The sequence below is a fragment of the Salmo salar genome, chromosome 19 (genome assembly GCF_965601325.2).
Source record: "Salmo salar chromosome 19, fSalSal1, whole genome shotgun sequence".
Classification (NCBI taxonomy): Eukaryota; Metazoa; Chordata; class Actinopteri; order Salmoniformes; family Salmonidae; genus Salmo; species Salmo salar.
Genome location: NC_138309.1, coordinates 60913399 through 60936114, shown reverse-complemented (window position 1 = coordinate 60936114; position 22716 = coordinate 60913399). Strand labels below are relative to the sequence as shown.

The 22716-nt window shown below is 42.3% G+C and overlaps 1 protein-coding gene across 1 annotated transcript in view; it reads left to right on the top strand.

Annotated features, from left to right (window-relative positions):
• The first annotated feature begins 2792 nt into the window (after window positions 1–2792).
• Window positions 2793–22716, top strand: part of si:ch211-183d21.1 (uncharacterized) — a 33305-nt gene continuing 13381 nt past the window's right edge. Inside the window, exons 1-10 of the mRNA XM_014158899.3 lie at window positions 2793–2956; window positions 3798–4692; window positions 4930–5110; window positions 5199–5338; window positions 5655–6220; window positions 13221–13494; window positions 13691–13886; window positions 14743–14927; window positions 15250–15345; window positions 20797–20946. Coding sequence (XP_014014374.1) covers window positions 3852–4692; window positions 4930–5110; window positions 5199–5338; window positions 5655–6220; window positions 13221–13494; window positions 13691–13886; window positions 14743–14927; window positions 15250–15345; window positions 20797–20946 — 2629 coding nt within the window. The 5' untranslated portion in view covers window positions 2793–2956; window positions 3798–3851. The remainder of the gene's footprint in view (window positions 2957–3797; window positions 4693–4929; window positions 5111–5198; window positions 5339–5654; window positions 6221–13220; window positions 13495–13690; window positions 13887–14742; window positions 14928–15249; window positions 15346–20796; window positions 20947–22716) is intronic.

Below are 22716 nucleotides of genomic sequence, written 5' to 3'. Positions count from 1 at the left end.
CATATAGGGCCATCTTGAGGTTTTAAAATGAAATACAATGTAATGACATGACAAAACATTGTCATGCATTAGTTTTCGGTTATTTCATTCTAAACTGCATTAATTGTTCCAGTGAGCTGATTGGTTGTTCCAAGTAGAGTAGCTCAGGGGATACAGGTGATAGTAATCAAAGGCTTAGCCCAAAAACACAAGTGCATGGAGTTTGGGCTCATACTGTGTAAATTGTAAATTATTAGAAAGTATTTTGTTTTATTCTTGTTTTGAACATAGCTTCATACCTAATTTGTTTAACCCTTTCACATACCAAAGCAGGTTAATTTCCCTATCCCTATAGGTGTACACACAACATATTGCAGATCTATATGTCTGAAGTGAATTTAACATGTTGTACATATCTTTACACATCTTGGTATTATGGGAGGACAACAAACTGCTGTTTGTGTTACAGATGTGTTCATTTGAGAAAAGGGCTATACCACAGTCCAATCCAAGATCATTAACCAAGACCCAGGATTAAGAGACCCAGCCTGGTAGGAAACAGCAAGTACTTAACAGTTGATATACCCTTTGTAAATGGACATCTTGCAACCAAATATCCTAGCTCATATTGGAGAAAGGGTACCTTTAAAAAATTGGAAATGTGAATGAATTATTTTGGGGTTTGATGTGTACTAAAGGGAGAGATCATTTAAAACCCCAAAGAAGACACAATTTGACCACAGGTTCCTCATTTCTCTGGTCACTGGATCATATTTCAAGAGCATCTGAAACCAAACAACTTCTCTTAAAAAATGGCCTATGTGGGATCGATATTAGTCAATCGTTTATTCTAGTGTCAAAATGTACTTCAAAGTGTAAATATGATCATGTTGGTCATAAGTCAGTCTCATCCAAAATTGAGATTTGCAAGATAATTAGGGAAAAAATATATATTTTGCTGAATGAAGGGTAATGTAACAGTTTTGGTTTTATCTCAAAACCTGCCAAAAAAACTCAAACCTAGCAAAAACTTAAAACTGACCCTGACCTTCACCAAACCCTTAACCTAACTTTAGTCCCCCCAAAATGATTCTGAAATGAAATATCGGTTTGGGTGTGAGGCATGCCCTCATAGCCTTTCCCCATTTCCTAATGAGGAGTTGAAACCAAGGCTAAATCAGGAAGTTCAGTTCCCTTTAAAGGGTGACTGCATTTCCTGATTTGGCTTTGTTTGAGATTTGGTTTATTAAGAAATGCTAGCAGCCATAGCGCCCCACAGCATAGGTGTCATAATACCCATAAAACAAGGTGGTCAAACAGCAAAATGGTTCCAATCATTTTTTCACCATTCATTTTTAAATTAGCATTTCAAAAACCGCTCTGTGCTCACAGGGAAAAAACTGGCTCCAAATTCCCTCTATTTGTGTTACTACCTGGACCTACCATTTGGTTTTGAAGTATTGAAACCAAACCATATGATTTGAATGAAAAGTATTTTAATAAACATGAAAAGGTGAATGTAAGTATTGCTCATCATTTCAAATAGGCTACATGTCATATTAAACAGCATATAAACACCGGAAAGCAGGAAAGCAGGACAGCAGCGGAAAATATCCTCTCTACACTTGCAGAACCACTGGGGACCCTAAACACCCTTTTAGCCACTCTTGCCAGGGTTTTATGAAAAATGACCCAATCAATAAATTACACAATGAAAATGGGACAATATTTTCATGTTGCACATCTTTTAGTTGTCTCAATGTATAGTTGGTTCGAGGTTTTGAAATCATTGAAATGTGGAGCTATTGACCTTTTAAAAAGTATCCCATGTATATTGTGTAATTTACTGATGGTCCCTAACTAGCCCATAGGGATATCATATGTCACACCAAATTTACCATGGGTATTATGATCAGAATGGTCATTTGCATCTGTGCTCAGAATATAAGATTACTTGGGTGCTGCCAGCTGTGGGCATGAGGGAAGAATTCTATAAACCCAACCCACGGAAAAACGTACAATACCCTTCATTCTGTGACACCTTGTTTTCGTATTATTTTGCAAATCTCCGTTTTGGATGAGACCGACTTTATGACCAAAATTATCATATTTACACTAGTCAATTTTGACAGTAGAATACATGTTTCTTACTCATAGCAATGCCACATATTACATTTTCAAAACGAGAAGTTGCTTTTAGGTGCATTCGCTCTTGAAGTCAGCCGTTTTCAAAACCTCAATAGGAAAAATTATTCAGCGCAGATATACGACTAGACTTCCGTTGTTTAGACAATATTATATACCTGTTGTATTCAGTGCATGTGACAAATACAACTGATTTGATTTGAATAAAATAAAGTAACTTCTAATGTCCAAACTACAATGTAAAATGGCACATGTGGAAAGTCACTGGTAGACTTGGCCCTACATTTAGAGACACTTGTGAATCTTAAAAATGTGATTCATATTTTTCTTCATGCTCGTTAACCAAGAACATATTAGATGAGGTTGCTGGTGCTCGGGTGGCCAATGTGTTGCGCAGTCCTTGTGGATTCTCAGGGGCCTACAGGCCATATAAATCAAAGTGTAGGTCAACATTCCCCTAAAATATTTAAAAAGTCCTTTAATAAAAATGTAAACACGCCAAATCTAATAAAATCACTTTTCTAAACATAAGGCCAAAATATCATTTTTGTTGTTGTAAAACACAGGCAGACCATAGAGCTGAATTTGAATGGTCTGGAATGTTACGCAGCACGAGAAGGATACCCAAGGATCATCCCCCCTCCCAACGCCCACGCACGCGAGAGGGGGGAGAAAGTGCTTTGTCAATGTGGACAGACGACGCTGGGAGCGGCAGAGATTGAAACAAAGTTTACGAATATCTCTCTCGGAATAAACAAAAAAAAACTGATCTGTTGGATTGTAAACATTGTTTCAATACTCCCTTCGTCGTGGACGGGGACACTGAAATACAGTAAGTCACGTCGCTACTTTGTAACCCTAACCCTGTGTGGCACTGCTGAACTCGAATGACAACCGTTGCGTCGCTGAGATAGCAATAGCCGTGACTTGAATATCGTCTTCTATGCAACAAGTTGTGGTCTTGAATGGGGTTTTAACTGAAGATATTCAGTTCCAATATTTACACGCTATAGCTACATAGCACGTATAGTAGCCTAGTTAAGCATTAAAAAAAAAAAAAAATTGCAGGCAACTTTCTTCGTTTTCTATGCGCTATGGTGCTCGAGCCAATATTCACAGTCGTTGTGATTCCCTGGTCTACCGTTTGGTAAGAAAAGATCGAAAATTGACTTACGCACATTTTTATTTTAACGTTGTCTACCGAAGATTACAGCTACGATTTGGTTAATTCAAGGTCCAGGAAGCTATAAAACATAATCCTAGTACTAGTGAGAAAAAATAAAATACAAATCACAGTTGACCAATTTTTGCATTAATCCGCAGCCACGGCCTAAATTATTTTGGATGAAATAAATGTATCCTAGTCTACATGTGCTTTCCAAGAAATGCAGGATTTGCCCACACTGTAACTCATAAGAGACATACATTACCGATCATTTTCCTGTTTTTGGAGAATCAATAATCAGATACTACTAGCCTAGATTGCAACATGCACTCTCTATTTTTGTAAAAACCGATAAACAGTAATGTAGTTTTGAGTTTGCCCCTTGTCTGGGTGGTGAAGACCGTTATGATAGCCTCACCACAACATCATTTCACCTTCTGTGATTTCTAGTCAATAATTGTTGTTTTTGTGCCTCAAAAGTTTCTTCTTAATTTTTTTCATCTTTCAGACTTTCAACCCTTAATGCATTTTAGCGCTGACATTTTTGGGGAAGTAGTTAACCATGATGGTAAGACTGGCCCTTCACCTGGTTGCAACATACGCTGTCTGCCTGTCTGTGTGTCTGGTTGCGTCAGTCTGGGGAGATCCCTGCCTCATCATCAGTGAAGTCAACGCAGACAACCCCAAACTGGACACCACTGAGTTTGTTGAGCTCTACCACACCAGCGGCCAGAGGGCCTCACTGGAAGGCTACACCCTGGTGTTCTACAATGGAAATGGCAACATAGCCTACAAAGTACTGGACCTGAAGGGCCACACCACAGATGACCGGGGCTTCTTCCTGGTTGGCTCGGTGGACATGCAGCCAAAACCGGCCATCCCCCTCCCACCCAACACCGTCCAGAATGGCCCAGACGCCATCGCACTCTACCACACGTCTGCGGCACGCTACGGGGAGAAGATGAACGCCACAGCCGTGGGGCTGGTGGATGCCATCGTGTACATGACGCGGCGGTCCGGGGGCGCAGAGGTCCTGGCTGAGACGTTGACCCCTGGGGAGTCGGCCTTCGTGGAGGACGAGGGGGCCCACGAGGGGGATGAGTCCATCGAAAGGTGCCTGATCTCTGGGGAAAGCTGGGGCTTCCAGGTGGACCTGCCATCACCTGGCCAACGCAACCGCTGCATCCCCCCTGATCCCAGCACTGCCACCACGCGTATCAGCGAGCTGAAGCTGGGAGGGGGGCAGGTGGACGGGTTTGTGGAGCTAAGCGAGTCCCAGGCTGCAGGGCCTCTGGTGCTGCTGGTGCTGGACGGGCGGACAGACACGGTTAGCGAGAGTGTCGACGTGCACACCTCCAGGGAAGGCCTGATCTCCATCACCATCGACAAGAACAACATGAAAGGTCAGTGAACCTGTACCTGGAGGAGCTCCTACTGGTCTTCAGGGCTGAGAAAAGCTTCATATCTCTTCATTGGGAGGTCTTGCAGAGATTTCTATGAGTCGAGGAGCTGGACCTGTGTATTTTGTGTGTGAAATTATATCTACGCAAATTGTTTCACGTCCTGTGTATGAAAAGTGCCGTGTTTGTTGGTGTGAAAGCTATGTTGAGTGATTTAAGTTCTACTATGTTATACATCAGGAGATGAGTCGGGGGCAGTGGCGTTGTACAGTGGCAAGGCCTCTGACTTCCCTGTAGGCAGCCCCCTGAGCCAGACGCAGCCCCTAGACGCCTTTGTGTTCGCTGGACCAGGAAACCAACCCAGCGCCAACCTCACAGAGACCCTTATACCAGGCAGACAGCCCTATCAGCTCAGCGCCAGGTAATCCACCCACCCATACTCATCCAGCCACCCATCCATCTATTTATCTGTCTTAGGCTGAAGTACTAACCTTGCTGGTCTTTCTCAGGTTTGGGGAAGGAGGCCTCTACCTCAGTCGCTGTGGTGTGGCCAGTTGGACCAGAGACCCTGGTGTATTCTGGGAAGCGCCACAAACCCCCGGACAGCCCAACCAGTGCCCATGGCCAAAGATCTGCCCTCACGCCACTGGTGAGTGTTACATATTTCTCTATCACATTGACACCTTTACATTGGGGATGCTTTCGATTGGTGATACACATTATTGCATATAGGCAAATCGATTAGCTTCTAATCAATCATAGCCAATTAAATTCAATAAACATTTAGGATAATGAACATACATTGAATAGAATATAATTGCTATCTAACAATGTGTTTACAAACACGGGTATAAGAGCAATTTAATGTAAATAGTTACCAAATTGAAGAGACACTACTTTTTGGATAAATTATATTGAGTTTTGACCTGTTGCTATTTGGTAAATCTCCTTTTTCCGCTCTTCAGTGGTCCCTGGGGGTACGGAAGTGCCCCCTCACCTCCCTCCCTGGGGTCGGGGAGACTTTCTGATCAGCGAGGTAAATGCTGACAACCCGGGCCCAGCCGAGGATGGCGAGTTCATCGAGCTGTGGCACCCGTCGGGCCGCCGCGTCTCTCTGCAGGCCGTGTGGCTCCTCCTGTTCAGCGGACACAACAGCAAGCCCTACCGCGAGATCAGCCTCACAGGCCACTTCACCACTGCCCAAGGCTACTTCCTGGTGGGCAGTGATAGGCTGGTCCCGGCCCCCTCGATCCGCCTGCCACCCAACACCATCCAGAACGGACCGGACGCAGTGGCCCTGTACCGCAGCTCCTTCGGCCCGCCCTCTGCCTTTCAGACAGGGATCCCCACCCAGGGGTTGCTAGACGCGGTGGTGTACCGGCTGAGAGGCTCAGACAAGGACACCCAGGAGCTGAGCGATGCGTTGACCCCAGGACAGCTCCCCCTGCTGGAGGACTCGGAAGTGCAGCCCGGAGACGAGGCCTTGAGCCGCTGTAACGGCCTCCTGCCCGCCGACCAGTCTGCTTTCGTGGTGAGGACCCCTTCCTGTATTACATCAGCAGAGGCTATTTTCCAGAGTCCCTTAGCTATGGTACACTGAACAAAAATATAAACACAACATGTAAAGTGTTGGTCCCATGTTTCATGAGCTGAAAAAGATCCCAGACATTTTCCATACGCACAAAAAACGTATTTCTATCAAATTGTGTGTGCAAATTTGTTTACATCCCTGTTAGTGAGAATTTCTCCTTTGCCAATATAATCCATCCAGCTGACAGGTGTGGCATATAAAGAAGCTGATTAAACAATATGATCATTACTAGGGTTGCACATTTTGGGGAATATTCATAGGTGGAAACTTTCTGTGGGAATTATGCAAATTAATATTAATACCAATTAAATGTAGATGTAATATTTATTTATTTTTTATTTCACCTTTATTTAACCAGGTAGGCTAGTTGAGAACAAGTTCTCATTTGCAACTGCGACCTGGCCAAGATAAAGCATAGCAATTCGACACATATAACAACACAGAGTTGCACATGGAATAAACAAAACATACAGTCAATAATACAGTAGAGCAAAAGAAAACAAAAAGTCTATATACAGTGAGTGCATATGGAGACAGAAACATAAACCTTTTACCTTATCATAAGTAGACCTAATTGCAAATGATTAAATCCTTCCAATATAAATTTAAAAAACTATTTAGTTACGAATTTAACTTTAATTAAATGAGTTGACTCTTCACATGGGATGATTTCACTGAACAACAAAAGAAAGGGAATATTGAATGATCCCCAATGATCCATCGCATCTCCCAAAAACGTTTTCAACATGCATCTGTAAAATGATAGTCTAGAAACTAAAGCTTTGGTTGTCTTCCTCTCTGGCTTCCATGTCTTCTCCCTGGACCTCCTCAATGTCCACCTCTTGAACATCAGACTCTGAGGCCTCATCTTCACTGTCACTTTCCAACCTTGTTGAGGTTAGCTCGTGGTCAGTCTCAAAAAGCCTCATATTTGCCCAGATGGCAACCAGTTTTTCAACCCTTGTATTGGTCAGCCTGTTGCGTACTTTGGTGTGTGTTCCCAAACAAGGACCAGTTTTGCTCTGAGGTGGCTGATGTTGGTGGGATTTAGAGGATGATGGAGGCAACAGGGGAAAGAGCATCAGATCCACAAAGTCTATTCCACCAGGTGACTGATGAGATATGTTGGCACGACTGCCATATTGCATCTCCATCCCAAAGCCCTTGCTTGGAAGCGTACTTCGCCAGACTGCCAAGAACCTTGCCCTCATCCAGGCCAAGGTGGCGAGACACGGTAGTGGTGACACCATAGGCTTTGTTGATCTCTGCACCAGACAGAATGCTCTTGACAGCATACTTGGGGTCCAACATGTACGCTGCGGCGTGTATGGGCTTCAGGCAGAAGTCTTCACGCTTTTTGATGTATTTCAGAACTGCAGTTTCCTCTGATTTGAGCAACAGTGAAGTGGGCAGGGCAGTACGGATTTATTTTCTTACATCACCAGCGCAGTCTGAACATCAGACAGGATGGCATTGTCTCCCTCAATCCGTGCAATGGCTACTGCTATAGGTTTCAGGAGTTTCAGGCTGCTTACCACTCTCTCCCAAAATACATAATCCGGGAGGATCCTCTTGATTGGGCTGGCCATATCGGCAGACTGTGATATGGCCATTTCTTGGAGAGACTCCTTCCCCTCCAGGAGACTGGAGACTGTTGCTGGGCAGGTTCAATGTGGTGCTCTTATTCTTCTCACTTTGCTTGGTGAGGTAGATTGCCGCTATAACTTGATGACCCTTCACATACCTAACAATTTCCTTGGCTCTCTAGTAGGGTGTATCCATTGTTTTCAGTGCCATGATGTTCTTGAGGAGCTGATTCAATGCATGAGCAGCACAGCCTCTGGGTGTGATGTTAGGGAAGGACTCCTCCACTTTAGACCAAGCAGCCTTCATGTTCGCAGCATTGACTGTCACCAGTGCAAATACCTTCTGTGGTCCAAGGTCATTTTTGACTGCCTTCAGCTCATCTTCAATGTAGAGACCGTTGTCCCTTGTGTCTGTGCTCTTGTAGAATACTGGTTGAGAGATGGAGATGATGTAGTTAATTATTCCTTGCCCACGAACATTCGACCACCCATCAGTCTACTTTCTCTATGATTTGCTTGACTTTCACTTGAACTCTGTTGAACTCTGCATCCAGCAAATGAGTAGATAAAGCATGTCTGGTTGGAGGAGTGAATGCTGGGCGAAGAGCATTCAGAAATCTCTTCCAATGCACATTGCCTGTGAGCATCAGATGTGAACCAGTTGCATACACAGCTCGAGCAAGACATTCATCAGCATTTCTCTGACTACGTTCCTCCATTGAGTCAAAAAAACTTCTGATTCAGGAGGACCATGAGCTGCTGCTATCGATAAGGTGTCTGATTCATCATTTTCAGCTCGAATAGAAGTAGAAGGACTTTTCTCAGAGGTTGCTTGTTGTGAGTGCTGAGGGAACTTTATGCACTTGGCCAGATGATTCTGCATCTTTGTTGCATTCTTCACATATGATTTGGCACAGTATTTGCAAATGTAAACAGCTTTTCTTTCACATTAGCTACTGGTAAATGTCTCCACACATCAGATAGTGCCTGTGGCATTTTCCTGTAAAGATGATAAAAAATGAGTAAAAAAAACCCAAATACAATTCCATGTACATATAAATTGTTAAGCAGTTAGATTAAACAACTCCTTTGTAAGATACATGTTTTTAAATGAAACATGTATGGAAAAAGGTGAACACTCCTTAGGCTCAAGCAAGCTAAAACCCACATGGTAGCAAAAACTAACTAGCAGAAACTGTTAACCTGTTATGGATAGGGGGCAGTATTTTCACGGCCGGATAAAAAACGTACCCGATTTAATCTGTTTATTACTCCTGCCCAGAAACTAGAATATGCATATAATTGTTTGATTTGGACAGAAAACACCCTAAAGTTTCTAAAACTGTTTGAATGGTGTCTGTGAGTATAACAGAACTCATATGGCAAGCCAAAACCTGAGAAGATTCCGTGCCCTCTCTGACCATTTCTTGGCCTTCTTTAGCCTCTTTCATGAAAACAGAGGATCTCTGCTGTAACGTGACACTTTCTAAGGCTGCCATAGGCTTTCAGAAGGCGCCACAACATTGAATGATGACTCTGAAGTCCCTGGCTGAAAAACAGTAGCGCATTTGGATAGTGGTCGATCTTTGAATGAAAACGATGTCTCCCGGTCGGAATATTATCGCTATTTTACGAGAAAAATCGCATAAAAATTGATTATAAACAGCGTTTGACATGCTTCGAAGTACGGTAATGGAATATTTTGAATTTTTTTGTCACGATACGCACCGGCGCGTCACCCTTCGTTACCCTTCGGATAGTGTCTTGAACGCACAAACAAAACGCCGCTATTTGGATATAACTATGGATTATTTGGAACCAAACCAACATTTGTTGTTGAAGTAGAAGTCCTGGGAGTGCATTCTGACGAAGAACAGCAAAGGTAATCCAATTTTTCTTATAGTAAATCTGAGTTTGGTGAGTACCAAACTTGGTGGGTGTCAAAATAGCTAGCCTGTGATGGCCGGGCTATCTACTCAGAATATTGCAAAATGTGCTTTCACCGAAAAGCTATTTTAAAATCGGACACCGCGATTGCATAAAGGAGTTCTGTATCTATAATTCTTAAAATAATTTGTTTTTTGTGAACGTTTATCGTGAGTAATTTAGTAAATTCACCGGAAGTGTTCGGTGGGAATGCTAGTTCTGAACGTCACATGCTAATGTAAAAAGCTGTTTTTTGATATAAATATGAACTTGATTGAACAAAACATGCATGTATTGTATAACATAATGTCCTAGGAGTGTCATCTGATTAAGATCATCAAAGGTTAGTGCTGCATTTAGCTGTGGTTTTGGTTTTTGTGACATTATATGCTAGCTTGAAAAATGGGTGTCTGATTATTTCTGGCTGGGTACTCTCCTGACATAATCTAATGTTTTGCTTTCGTTGTAAAGCCTTTTTGAAATCGGACAGTGTGGTTAGATAAAGGAGTCTTGTCTTTAAAATGCTGTAAAATAGTCATGTTTGAAAAATGGACGTTTTTGGATTTTTCGAGGAGTTTGTAATTCGCGCCACGCCCTATCATTGGATATTGGAGCGGTGTTCCGCTAGCGGAACATCTAGTTAGAAATGATTTAAACACGCATTGCTGTAGGCTACTATTTACTAGTTAACAAAAAAATCATGTATGTCATATAAAATATATTCACCCCACCCAGTATTGTAATCCAAACTTACTAGATAACATGTAGTCCTTGGCTCAGACAGTGTAGTAGTGTGGGCTCAATAGCGTCTCATTAGTGTGCAAGATCTTGAGAATCAGCTGTACATGTGATGGAAGAATGCACTGTGCCTGCAGAGGGTTGCAATTCCATTGAATTGGGGATAGTTTAACCAAAATATGCCACAAGACCTAGAATTGCCTTATGTGTATCCCACAAAAAAGGGTCACTGTTATAAGATTTCAAATTCAACTTTTTGGTTGAATTTTAGGAGAATTCCCCAAATTCCCGGGCTTAACTTCCCATGGAAAATTTACGGAAAATTCACAGAAATTTACCAGAAAGTTTCCGACCCTTTGCAACCCTAATCATTACACAGGTGCACCTTGTGCTGGGGACAATAAAAGGCCACTCTAAATTGTGCAGTTTTGTCACACAACACAATGCCACAGATGTCTCAAGTTTTGAGGGAGAGGGCAATTGGCATGCTGACTGCAGTAATGTCCACCAGAGCTGTTGCCATAGAATAGAATTAGTTAATTTCTCTACCATATGTCGCCTCCGACGTCATTTCAGAGAATTTGGCTGTACTTCCAACCGCAGGCCACGTGTATGGCGTTGTAGGGGCGAGTGGTTTTCTTATGTCAACGTTGTGAGCAGAGTGCCCCATGGTGGTAGTGGGGTTATGGTATGGGCAGGCAGGCAAAAGCTATGGACAACCAAGACATTTGCATTTTATCGATGGCAATTTGAATGCAGAGAGATACCGTGACGAGATTCTGAGACCCATTGTCATGCCATTCATCTGCCGCTTCAGCATGATAATGCACAACCCCATGATGCAAGGATCTCTGCACGATTCATGGAAGCTTAAAATGTCCCTGTTCTTCCATGGACTGCATACTCACCAGACATATCACCCATTGAGCATGTTTGGGATTCTCTGGATCGACGTGTACGAGACCGCGTGTTCCAGTTCCCGCCAATATCCAGCAACTTCGCACAGCCATTGAAGAGGAGTGGGACAACATTCCACAGGCCACAATAAACAGCCTGATCAACTCTATGCAAAGGAGATATGTTGCGCTGCATGAGGCAAATGGTGGTCACACCAGATAGGGGTGTGGCTCACCATTTTTTTTTTTAAAGGTACCAACCGATGCATATCTGTATTCCCAGTCGTGAAATCTATAGGTTAGGGCCTAAAGAATTCATTTCAATTGTCTGATTTCCTTATATGAACCTTAACTCAGTAAAGTATTTGAAACTGTTGCATTTTATATTTTTGCTAAAACAACCATAATATGCCATGCCCTTTGCCCTCAAGGATACTTGGTCTTTTCACTATAAAATATATCTCTCTTCCAATTTTTTGTTAACTTATTGGAATGGAACAACTATAAATCAAATGTATTGTTCATATACACATGGTTAGCAGATGTTATTGCAAGTGCAGCAAAATGCTTATGCCGAGTACTCAGACAAAACAAGTATTGTAACGGATATGGAGAATTTCCCAAATACGAATATGACTCGGGTATTTTTGTAATTATCCGTGATTGGGGGAAAAAAAGAAATTTTCAGCTGCCAGCACACATCTCTCTCTCCCTCAAACAGTGTGAAGTGCTGTGTGCTCCAAACAACTATTGGCTAGTTCTTCTGTCTGTAAAGAAACGTGGCGGGGTATCAGTTGAGCCTGCCGCAACGATTGGATTAGAACAAGCCGCTCTCCCTCGGCTCTCATTTTCCCCGGACAGACACTCACACAGTCAGTCGTCTTAGGGCACAAGTCTCCCCTTCTCCAAACATTGTGTATAAATCAGAATCCGTAGCTAGTCGTTGTTGTTCAATCTAGTTATTTCCTGTCGACTTTGCTCAGGCTATATGGTGGTTTTAGTCTGTCTACTAGGGGTTGTTTAGTAGGTCTTCTTTTTCTGTCTGTTGCTGACGTCATCTGTCGCGGTCCAAGCCACTGCATGCTTGCTTGCTGTTATTATTTCTTCTCACCCAGGCAATTTTACAGAGCGTCAGATCATTAGAAAGTAAAATGACAAATGTAGATTGTTTTTATTTTGATTGATCAAATGTTGTGGCATAAGAAGTTTTGCTTCTCTCAAAAGTGAAACAACATACGGGGCAAGCAAATTAGCCCAGCCTCATCTCTAAATCTGTGTCTGGAATAAATGCAGGCAGTAGAAGCCAGCCATGCATTAGGCTATTTATTAGCCGTCGTTGATAATTGGACTAAGTAAGTAAATCATGTGCCTTTTCATATGTCGGGTCGTTTAACAATGTGTGTGAAGGAACATAACGATGTGCTCTGAGATGCACTCTGAGTGATAGTGCAGTGATGTGTACTTGTGGTATAGGCTTTACCGGCATTTGAACCACACTTCTGGGTTTTCCGATCACGAGTAAATCTGAGTATCAGGGTGTGATTAAAAATGGATACGATCACGAATACAAGTATGACAACATCGGCACAACCCTGCTCTAACCAGTTGTATTTTGCTCATTGTTTGGCTATTGCGTAACTAGAAAGAAAGCATTTACTTATCTGGCATCTTCCTGTGTACTAGAAAGAAGATATTTGGGACGTTGCCCCAGTCTGTCTATTAGATAGCCAGGGCACCTGTTCAATTGGCAAGCTATTGTACCATTGAACGCCTATCAATTCTATTGTTCTTCAGGTAGCCCCACCCACACCTCTGAGGGAGAACTCTTGTCCCCGTCCACCCCCTCCCCCTGAGGGCGTGGTCATCAGTGAGGTGGGCGGTGCTCGCTGGACCAACCACAGCCGGCAGAGGGGGTTTGTGGAGCTGCTAGGACCGCCCCTGACCTCCCTACAGGGCCTGGTCCTGACAGTGTTTGAAGAGAATCGCACCGGTACGACCATGGCCCTACCCCTGACCAGTATCACCGACCACAACGGCTTCTACCTCATCGGGAACGTCACCGGAGCAGGTGAGAGCAGGGTGATGTTCACAAAAAAATGGTGTGAAACGGGGAGGGACTATTTGCACAACATTTTGAAACGTTTTGTTGCCCTAATAAACAGTAACCTGGAAAGATAAACGGAACAAATAAAACAAAGTGTATATTTCTCTCACACGTTCCCTCCCTCACCTGGTCTATAATCTCTCCACTATCTCTCTCACAGACCAGGTGTTTCCCGAGGGGGCCACAATTCCGGCCAATGGAGCCGTAGTGCTGTGTTCTGACACAGTCACTGTGTGTAGGGCTGGTACCACCCTAACCAACAGCACTCTCCGAGACACCCTAGTGTTCAGTAATGACCTGAGACTTCTCATTAAACTCTCAGCCATCAGAGGGCAGCAGGTGATGCCTGTACTCAGGTAGGAATGAAATTCACTTGTTTTTACTGCTGAGAATAAAACTCTTCATCAAGGTATATAGATCAAGTGAAGCTAGACAGTCTTTTCTTAGGGACCGGTTCAGTCCGATCCGCTTTAGCTGACATTTGCATAGCTGATGTTTTGACAGTGTCAGAGGTGGAAATGCATTAGAAAGCTGTCAAATCCACAAGCGGCTGCCGCAATGATATCTAAACCGGACATTTCCATTGACTGCACCGAGTCGGATTAAGAGAAATCCCATGCAGCCTTGTTTACAAGTTCAAACAATGGAATGTGAGATGTAATCTACACCACAATTAGGCTGATAGAAATTCTCGTAATTTTTTTTCTTTAAGGATTTTCAATTTGAGCATTATGATTTCTATTATTTCTAAGACGATGCCAGGATCGCAATATTCTTTCCATGGCAAAAATGAAAACAAGAAGCAGACAACTCTTTGGTCCTTTATAAACCTGCTGTATGTAAAATATTGTGTGCTACAGCTTGGAAAATAAATTAAAGGTGACTCTGGATGACAACATAATGATGTTTGTTTCCAACATTAGGGCTGGTTTCCAGTGATACTGGTATCGTCCCGGCCCTATTTCTATATAGGCTACGCTTTCTCGTTCTGAACTTCAAACGCGGGTGGGACAGGTATGGCTCCGTGACAATGATCACAAGAGCAGCTGCTCACCGATTTGACAGCTCAAACGCAGTTCCTCAGACACCTCAAACATCAGCTATGTGGGTGTCTACTATCGCCAGTTAACATCGATCTGATTGAATCTAGGCCTTAATGTCAATAAATATACCTTGCATGTGTGTGCACGCGCATCTCTGTGTACGCTACAGGTCAGTGGAGGAAGGTCCTGTGTCTCTCAGCCGTTGCTCCTGCTGTGAGGCGAGAAGCCCTTCCTCCTGGACCAGCTCCTCCCCCACCCCACGCTTGACCAACATCTGCCCCAGCCCCGCCTTCTCCAGCGACATCGACCTATGCTTGGCGCCCCTCTCCGGTGATTGGCAGGAGCACCCAGGAAGTAAGCCATGTCATCCATATTTCTTGGGAAATGGGGCTTATTATGAGTATTTTAAGAAAAGGGAAGTGTAAATAGAAATTGACGCTAGTAGCACACATTTCCGGAATGATTAGAGGAATAATTCTGTCTGCTGCATGACTAGACAATTTGTCTGACATGGTGTATTCGAGGTGTTGTATTTTTAAGTGCGTAATACATAATATAATGTTCAATCAAGTGGTCTCAACTCATTAGTATCTCTAATGGCTTATGTACCGTCCTTAACCATACTAACGCTCACTGTTTCCTTCTTTCTCTATCTGTTGCTCTCTTTCTGTGTCAGACTGCAGTGGGCTGGTGCAGGGTCACAGTGAGATGGATGTGGCTGGCTACCTGGAAGAAAGATGTCACTGTGGTATCTCTGCCCTCTACCTGCAGGGTGAGACACAACACTCTTGCATTACAGAGACAACAAACACACACATACACACACACACACACACACACACACACACACACACACACACACACAGGGCACACCAGTGGAGGCTGGTGACGTGAACATGTTTGGATGGCAGACCCATGGTATAGGCGCAGAATGCACAGAGATTTTGAAAAAATCGTCAAAGACAAATTTATTTTAATTTTAACCTAAAACATTTAAGAGACATATTATGGGGAATGAGAGGGCTACTTAGTGTGGGGAAGGGATCACAGCAGTGACTGAATGAGGCATGGGTTGAGGTGTTCAGAGGCTTCTGTGTAGGACAGGCTCATCATGAATGGATGGTGTTGGAGAAGAGTTCCAACACTTCCACTGAGGGCAGGACAGGATTTGACTGGGATAGACCGAAGAACAATAACACGACGCGGTTACAAAAAGTCATGAGAAGGATTTAGTCCTAGCAAGGATTAAAATCCCGTTGAGGTGTAGTAATGTCAATGTGTATGTGATTGACTCTACATACAGTAATGAGAGAAAATGGACAGGGCTACTCGGTGCTTGGAGATTCATTGCGCCACTGGATGAGACAACAAATGAGACATGGCTTCAGTTCATATCAGGAGGGAATTGACACTGGGAACAGGAGTGGACTTTTTAGGGGGTGGATCAGCTTTAATATTGCTTCCAATGTAATTGTCTGCATCATTTCCAATCCCATATATATATATATATATATCACACACACACACACACAGTTGAAGTCAGAAGTTTACATACACTTAGGTTGAAGTCATTAAAACTTGTTTTTATCACTCCACAATTTTCTTGTTAACAAACTATAGTTTTGGCAAGTTGGTTAGGACATCTACTTTGTGCATGACACAAGTAATTTTTCCAACAATTGTTTACAGACAGATTATTTCACATATAATTCACTGTATCACAATTCCAGTGGGTCAGAAGTTTACATACACTAAGTTGACTGTGCCTTTAAACAACTTGGAAAATTCCAGAAGACGATCTCATGGTTTTAGAAGCTTCTGATAGGCTTATTGACATCATTTGTGTCAATTGGAGGTGTACCTGTAGATGTATTTCAAGGCCTACTTTCAAATTCAGTGCCTCTTTGCTTGACATCATGGGAAAATGAAAATAAATCAGCCAAGACCTCAGAAAAAGAATTGTAGACCTCCACAAGTCTGGTTCATCCTTGGGAGCAATTTCCAAACACCTGAAGGTACCACGTTCATCTGTACAAACAGTAGTACGGTGGTATAAACACCATGGGACCATGCACCCATCATACCGCTCAGGAAGGAGATGTGTTTTTTCTCCTAGAGATGAACGTACTTTGGTGCGAAAAGTGCAACTCAATCCCAGAACGACAGCAAAGGACCTTGTGAAGATGCTGGAGGAAACCGGTACAAAAGTATCTATATCCACAGTAAAACGAGTCCTATATTGACATAACCTGAAAGGCCGCTCAGCAAATAAGAAGCCACTGCTCCAAAACCGGCATAAACAAAAAACAGACTACGGTTTGCAACTGGACATGGGGACAAAGATCGTGCTTTTTGGAGAAATGTCCTCTGGTCTGATGAAACAAAAATGTAACTGTTTGGCCATAATGACCATAGTCATGTTTGGAGGAAAAAGGGGGAAGCTTGCAAGCCGAAGAACACCATCCCAACCGTGAAACACGGGGGTGGCAGCATCGTGTTGTGGGGGTGTTTTTCTGCAGGAGGGCCTGGTGCACTTCACAAAATAGATGGCACCATGAGGATGGAAAATTATGTGGATATACTGAAGCAACATCTCAAGACATCAGTCAGGAAGTTAAAGCTTGGTCGCAAATGGGTCTTCCAAATGGACAATGACCCCAAGCATATTTCCAAAGTTGTGGCAAAATGGCTTAAGGACAACAAAGTCAAGGTATTGGAGTGGCCATCACAAAGCCCTGACTTCAATCCCCATAGAACATTTGTGGACAGAACTGAAAAAGTGTGTGCGAGCAAGGAGGCCTACAAACCTGACTCGGTTACACCAGCTCTGTCAGGAGGAATGGGACAAAATTCACCCAACTTATTGTGGGAAGCTTGTGGAAGGCTTCCCGAAACATTTGACCCAAGTTAAACAATTTAAAGGCAATCCTACCAAATACTAATTGAGTGTATGTAAACTTCAGACCCACTGGGAATGTGATGAAATAAATAAAAGCTGAAATAAATTATTATTCTGACATTTCACATTCTTAACATAAAGTGGTAATCCTAACTGACCTAAAACAGGGAATTTTTACTAGGATTAAATGTCAGGTATTGTGAAAAACTGAGTTTAAATGTATTTGACTAAGGTGTATGTCAACTTCCAACTTCAACTGTATTTTCCTTTCCATGGTAGCTATTTTTGTTAACTTTCTATTAAAATGTATTACCATTTTATTGGTAATCTACACGGTAATGTAAAATAAATATGTTTGTGATCCAATACTTAATATACTTAGTACACTTATCATAATTTGGTTTTAATCCAGAGATGTTAGAAAAGTATCTAGATCATATATGAGGGTGTGAAGGGATTCTATTTGTGGATTTAAAAGAAAACAACATGAATCATCAGCGTACAATGACACCTTTGTTTTTAAGCCCTGGATTTCTAATCCCTTTAATTTTATTGTTGGCTCTGATTTTAACAGCAAACATTTCAATGGCAATAATGAATAGATATGCCAATGGTGGACAACCTTGTTTTACTCCTCTTGACAGTTTAAATCTTTCTGAGATGTGGCCATTATTTACTATTTTACACTTAGGGTTACTATATATAACTTTAACCCATTTTATAAGAGATTCTCCAAAATTGAAGTGTTCCAGGCATTTGTATATAAACTCCAGTCGTACTTTATCAAAGGCCTTTTCAAAGTCAGCTATGAATACCAGGCCTGGTTTCCCAGATATTTCCTAGTGTTCTATTGTTTCCAGTACTTGTCTTATATTATCTCCAATGTATCGTCCACGTAAAAAAAAAAGTTTGATTCGACAATAGCTTTTTTAATTTAATGCGCTAAGCATTTAGCTATACTTTTTGCGTCACAACACTGAAGTGTAAGAAGCCTCCAATTGTTTTAAATGGACAGGATCTTTATATTTACCACTTGGATCCTGTTTCAGTAATCATGAAATCAGACCTTCTTGTTGGGTGTCAGATAATCTACCAATTATATAGGAGTGGTTAAAACATGCTAATAACGGTCCTCTGAGTATATCAAAAAAGGTTTGGTATACCTCCTGGTATACCATCCAGCCCTGGAGTTTTCCCAGACTTAAAGGCTTCAATTGGAGGGGACTTAGCTGTAAATACAAATGGCAGATACATTTCATTACAGCAGCGCCAACATAAGTTTGGGAAACAAGTTTCTCCATGAAGTTAAACTCAAGACAATTCAGAGTTCTCTCTCTCCTGATATGAGGGACAAGTCAAACAGACTGCGCATCTCACCCACTTGACACATCAAAGTAACCCAAGAAACATTCCCGAATAAACCCCTGATCATCCATATACCTAACGATAAATAACAAATGTGAGCGACAGCTGATGTCTGTGGTTTCATCCATTTGCCATGCGAAAAAATGTGCTGCGTTAACCTGACTGTTAATCTCACTCATTCTGAATTGATTCTGACATCCCAGATAATACAGTAGAAACTTTCATATGCCCAGCAAGTAAAGCATCATAACGTGCACTTACCTCTGCAAGCTCCTTGTAGTTGCCCTTGTTAGCTGAAGTTTCCCTCTCATCATTCCCCTTTGCTTTGTCCCATAACGTAGCGGTATGAAGCAATGTGTCCCCTACAGGTCAACACTTACGTGCCCAAAAATACAGTATCTCTGTATCTTAGCTTCTCGTTGTGTTGCGATGTTTGAATACGTAGACCTTCGTCCATTACATGATCAACGCAACTTTTTCCCAGAAACTTGAATTTGATGTGGGAAATTAAACGGGTTCTTCAACAGGTCATCTACAAGTCTCTGCTAGGTAAAGCCACGCCTTAGCTCACTGGTCACCATAGCAGCACCCACCCGTAGCACGCACTCCAGCAGGTATATCTCACTGGTCACCGCCAAAGCCAATTCTTCCTTTGGCCGCTTCTCCTTCCAGTTGTCTGCTGCCAGTGACTGGAACGAACTGCAAAAATCACTAAAGCTGGAGACTCTTACCTCCCTCACTAGCTTTATGCACCAGCTGTCAGAGCAGCTCACAGATCACTGCACCTGTACATAGCTCATCTGTAAATAGCCCATCCAATCTACCTCATCCCCATACTGTATTTATTTATTTATCTTGCTCCTATCTTGCTCCTTTGCACATTCATCTTCTGCACATTCTACCATTCCAGTGTTTTAATTGCTATATTGTAATTACTTCGCCACCATGGCCTATTTATTGCCTTACCTCTCTTATCCTACCTCATTTGCACATGCTGTATATAGATTTTTTTCTACTGTATTATTGATTGTATGTTTGTTTATTCCATGTGTAACTCTGTGTTGTTGTATGTGTTGAACTGCTTTGCTTTATCTTGGCCAGGTCGCAGTTGCAAATGAGAACTTGTTCTCAACTAGCCTACCTGGTTAAATAAAGGTGAAATAAAACATCCACTACATTGTCGTTAGCTAGCCAGTCTGGCAGAGAAATCTGCACTCTGGTAGCTAGCTAGCTACTTGTTACTAAAGTTAGCAGGGCAAATTTAAATAAATGGCACTAACTCGACACAGAAATAAAGTTTTAAGACCAAGAAAACAGTATATAATGTACCTCCTCCATCTCCTGTAGTTTGAAACAATGAATTTGAATGTAACAATAGCCTAAATATGCTTAACTATTTCAATCTATCCAACAATGTCACCAACTCACTAAGTTTTTAAATCGCATAGTACAACGTTCATTGTCTGATCCTTTGATTGGATGGACAACATGTCAGTTCGTACTGCAAAAGCATTGATTGATTGGAGGACGTCATCCAGAGTCGTCATAATTACCATGTAGGTCTATGGAAGGGGCCGAGAAGCACCAGCCTCTAGGTTTTGTATTGAAGTCAATGAAGCCAGAGGAGGATGGAAAATAGCTGTTCTCCGGCTATACCATGGTGCTACCCTAGACGGTGCTGTTGAGACTACTGTAGACCGTCATTGCAAAACTGTTTTAATCAGGTATTTGGACACGTGGATATATTGTATCGTTTTAACTAAAAAGGATAACGTTAAAGTAGGATGGTCCTCCCCTTCCTCTCATGAGCCTCCACTGGGGCACACTCATAATACATTTCCTAATTGATATACCCGCACATAACATTGTGCAATAGTCTGTTTTTTGTCATCCAATATTGAGGATGTGGGATTTGGTTTTATGTTTTCCATAATAGTGATTTTAGTGTGTCTGTGTCAGTGGCCAACTTCTCCTGTGCTGCCGGGTGGCTGCGTGTGCAGGGAAACATCCAGGCCCTGTCGGACCACCAGAGGGCCCTCATCCTCCAGACCTCCCCCACCCAGGGGGACACCTGTAACGGCCCGGCTACTGACCGACGCATGAGCACTGGTGAGCCCCCGCTTGAACAACATTCACTAACCTGGGTTGTGTTAACTAAGCACAAAACGGAAGAAAACTATCCGAAATGGGGAGGTTCTCTTTCAATTATTTCATTTGATATTTTAAATGTGGGGATTCATTAGGATCACCTACTTTTGAAAGAACCTATCAAAAGTGTCTGTAGAGTGGCAAATGAGGTGAGCCACTCCATCCCATCCTCTGGTTATTCTTGCTTCTTTTCCTCACGAAGAGCATTACTACTATAGCGCTCCTCAGATTGACTGGGCCCTTTTCCTGATTACCTGCTCACAAGTGAACGATGAAGGATATTGCTGCCGAGTGTAGGTCTTCCAACTAGAGGTCGACCCATTATGATTTTTCAACGCCGATACCGATTATTGGAGGACCAAAAAAGCCGATGCCTATTAATTGTCCGATTTTATTTATTTATTTTTATTTAAAATGTTGTTTTTTGTTGTTGTTTTTTTTGGTAATAATGACAATTACAACAATACTGAATGAACACTTATTTTAACTTAATATAATACATCAATAAAATCAATTTAGCCTCAAATAAATAATGAAACATGTTCAATTTGGTTTAAATAATGGAAAAACAAAGTGTTGGAGAAGAAGGTAAAAGTGCAATGTGTGCCATGTAAAAAAAGCTAACGTTTAATTTCCTTGCTCAGAACATGAGAACATATGAAAGCTGGTGGTTCCTTTTAACATGAGTCTTCAATATTCCCAGGTAAGAAGTTTTAGGTTGTAGTTATTATAGGACTATTTCTCTCTATACGATTTGTATTTCATATACCTTTGACTATTGGATGTTCTTATAGGCACTTTAGTATTGCCAGTGTAACATTATAGCTTCCGTCCCTCTCCTCGCTCCATCTGGGCTTGAACCCTGGAACACATCGACAACAGCCACCCTCGAAGCAGCGTTACCCATGCAGAGCAAGGGGAGCAACCACTCCAAGTCTCAGAGCGAGTGACGTTTGAAACGCTATTAGCGCGCACCCGGCTAACTAGCTAGCCATTTCACATCAGTTACACCAGCCTCATCTTGGGAGTTGATAGGCTTGAAGTCATAAACAGCGCAATGCATTGCGAAGGGCTGCTGGCAAAACGCACGAAAGTGCTGTTTTGAATGAATGCTTACGAGCATGCTGCTGCCTACCGTCGCTCAGTCAGACTGCTCTTTCAAATCATAGACTTAATTATAACGTAATAACACACAGAAATACGAGCCTTAGGTCATTAATATGGTCGAATCCGGAAACTATAATCTCGAAAACAAAACGTTTTTCCTGTCAGTGAAATACGGAACCGTTCCGTATTTTATCTAACGGGTGGCATCCCTAAGTCTAAATATTCCTGTTACATTGCCCAACCTTCAATGTTATGTTATAATTACGTAAAATTCTGGCAAATTAGTTCGCAATGAGCCAGGCAGCCCAAACTGTTGCATATACCCTGACTCTGCGTGCAATGAACGCTAGAGATGTGACACAATTTCATGTTAGCAGACAATATTAACTAAATATGCAGGTTTAAAAATATATACTTGTTTATTGATTTTAAAGAAAGGCAATGATGTTTATGGTTAGGTACATTGGTGCAACGACAGTGCTTTTTTTCACAAATGCGCTTGTTAAATCAACACCCGTTTGGCGAAGTAGGCTATGATTCAATGATAAATGAACAGGCACCGCATCGATTATATGCAACGCAGGACACGTTAGATAAACTAGTAATATCATCAACCATGTGTAG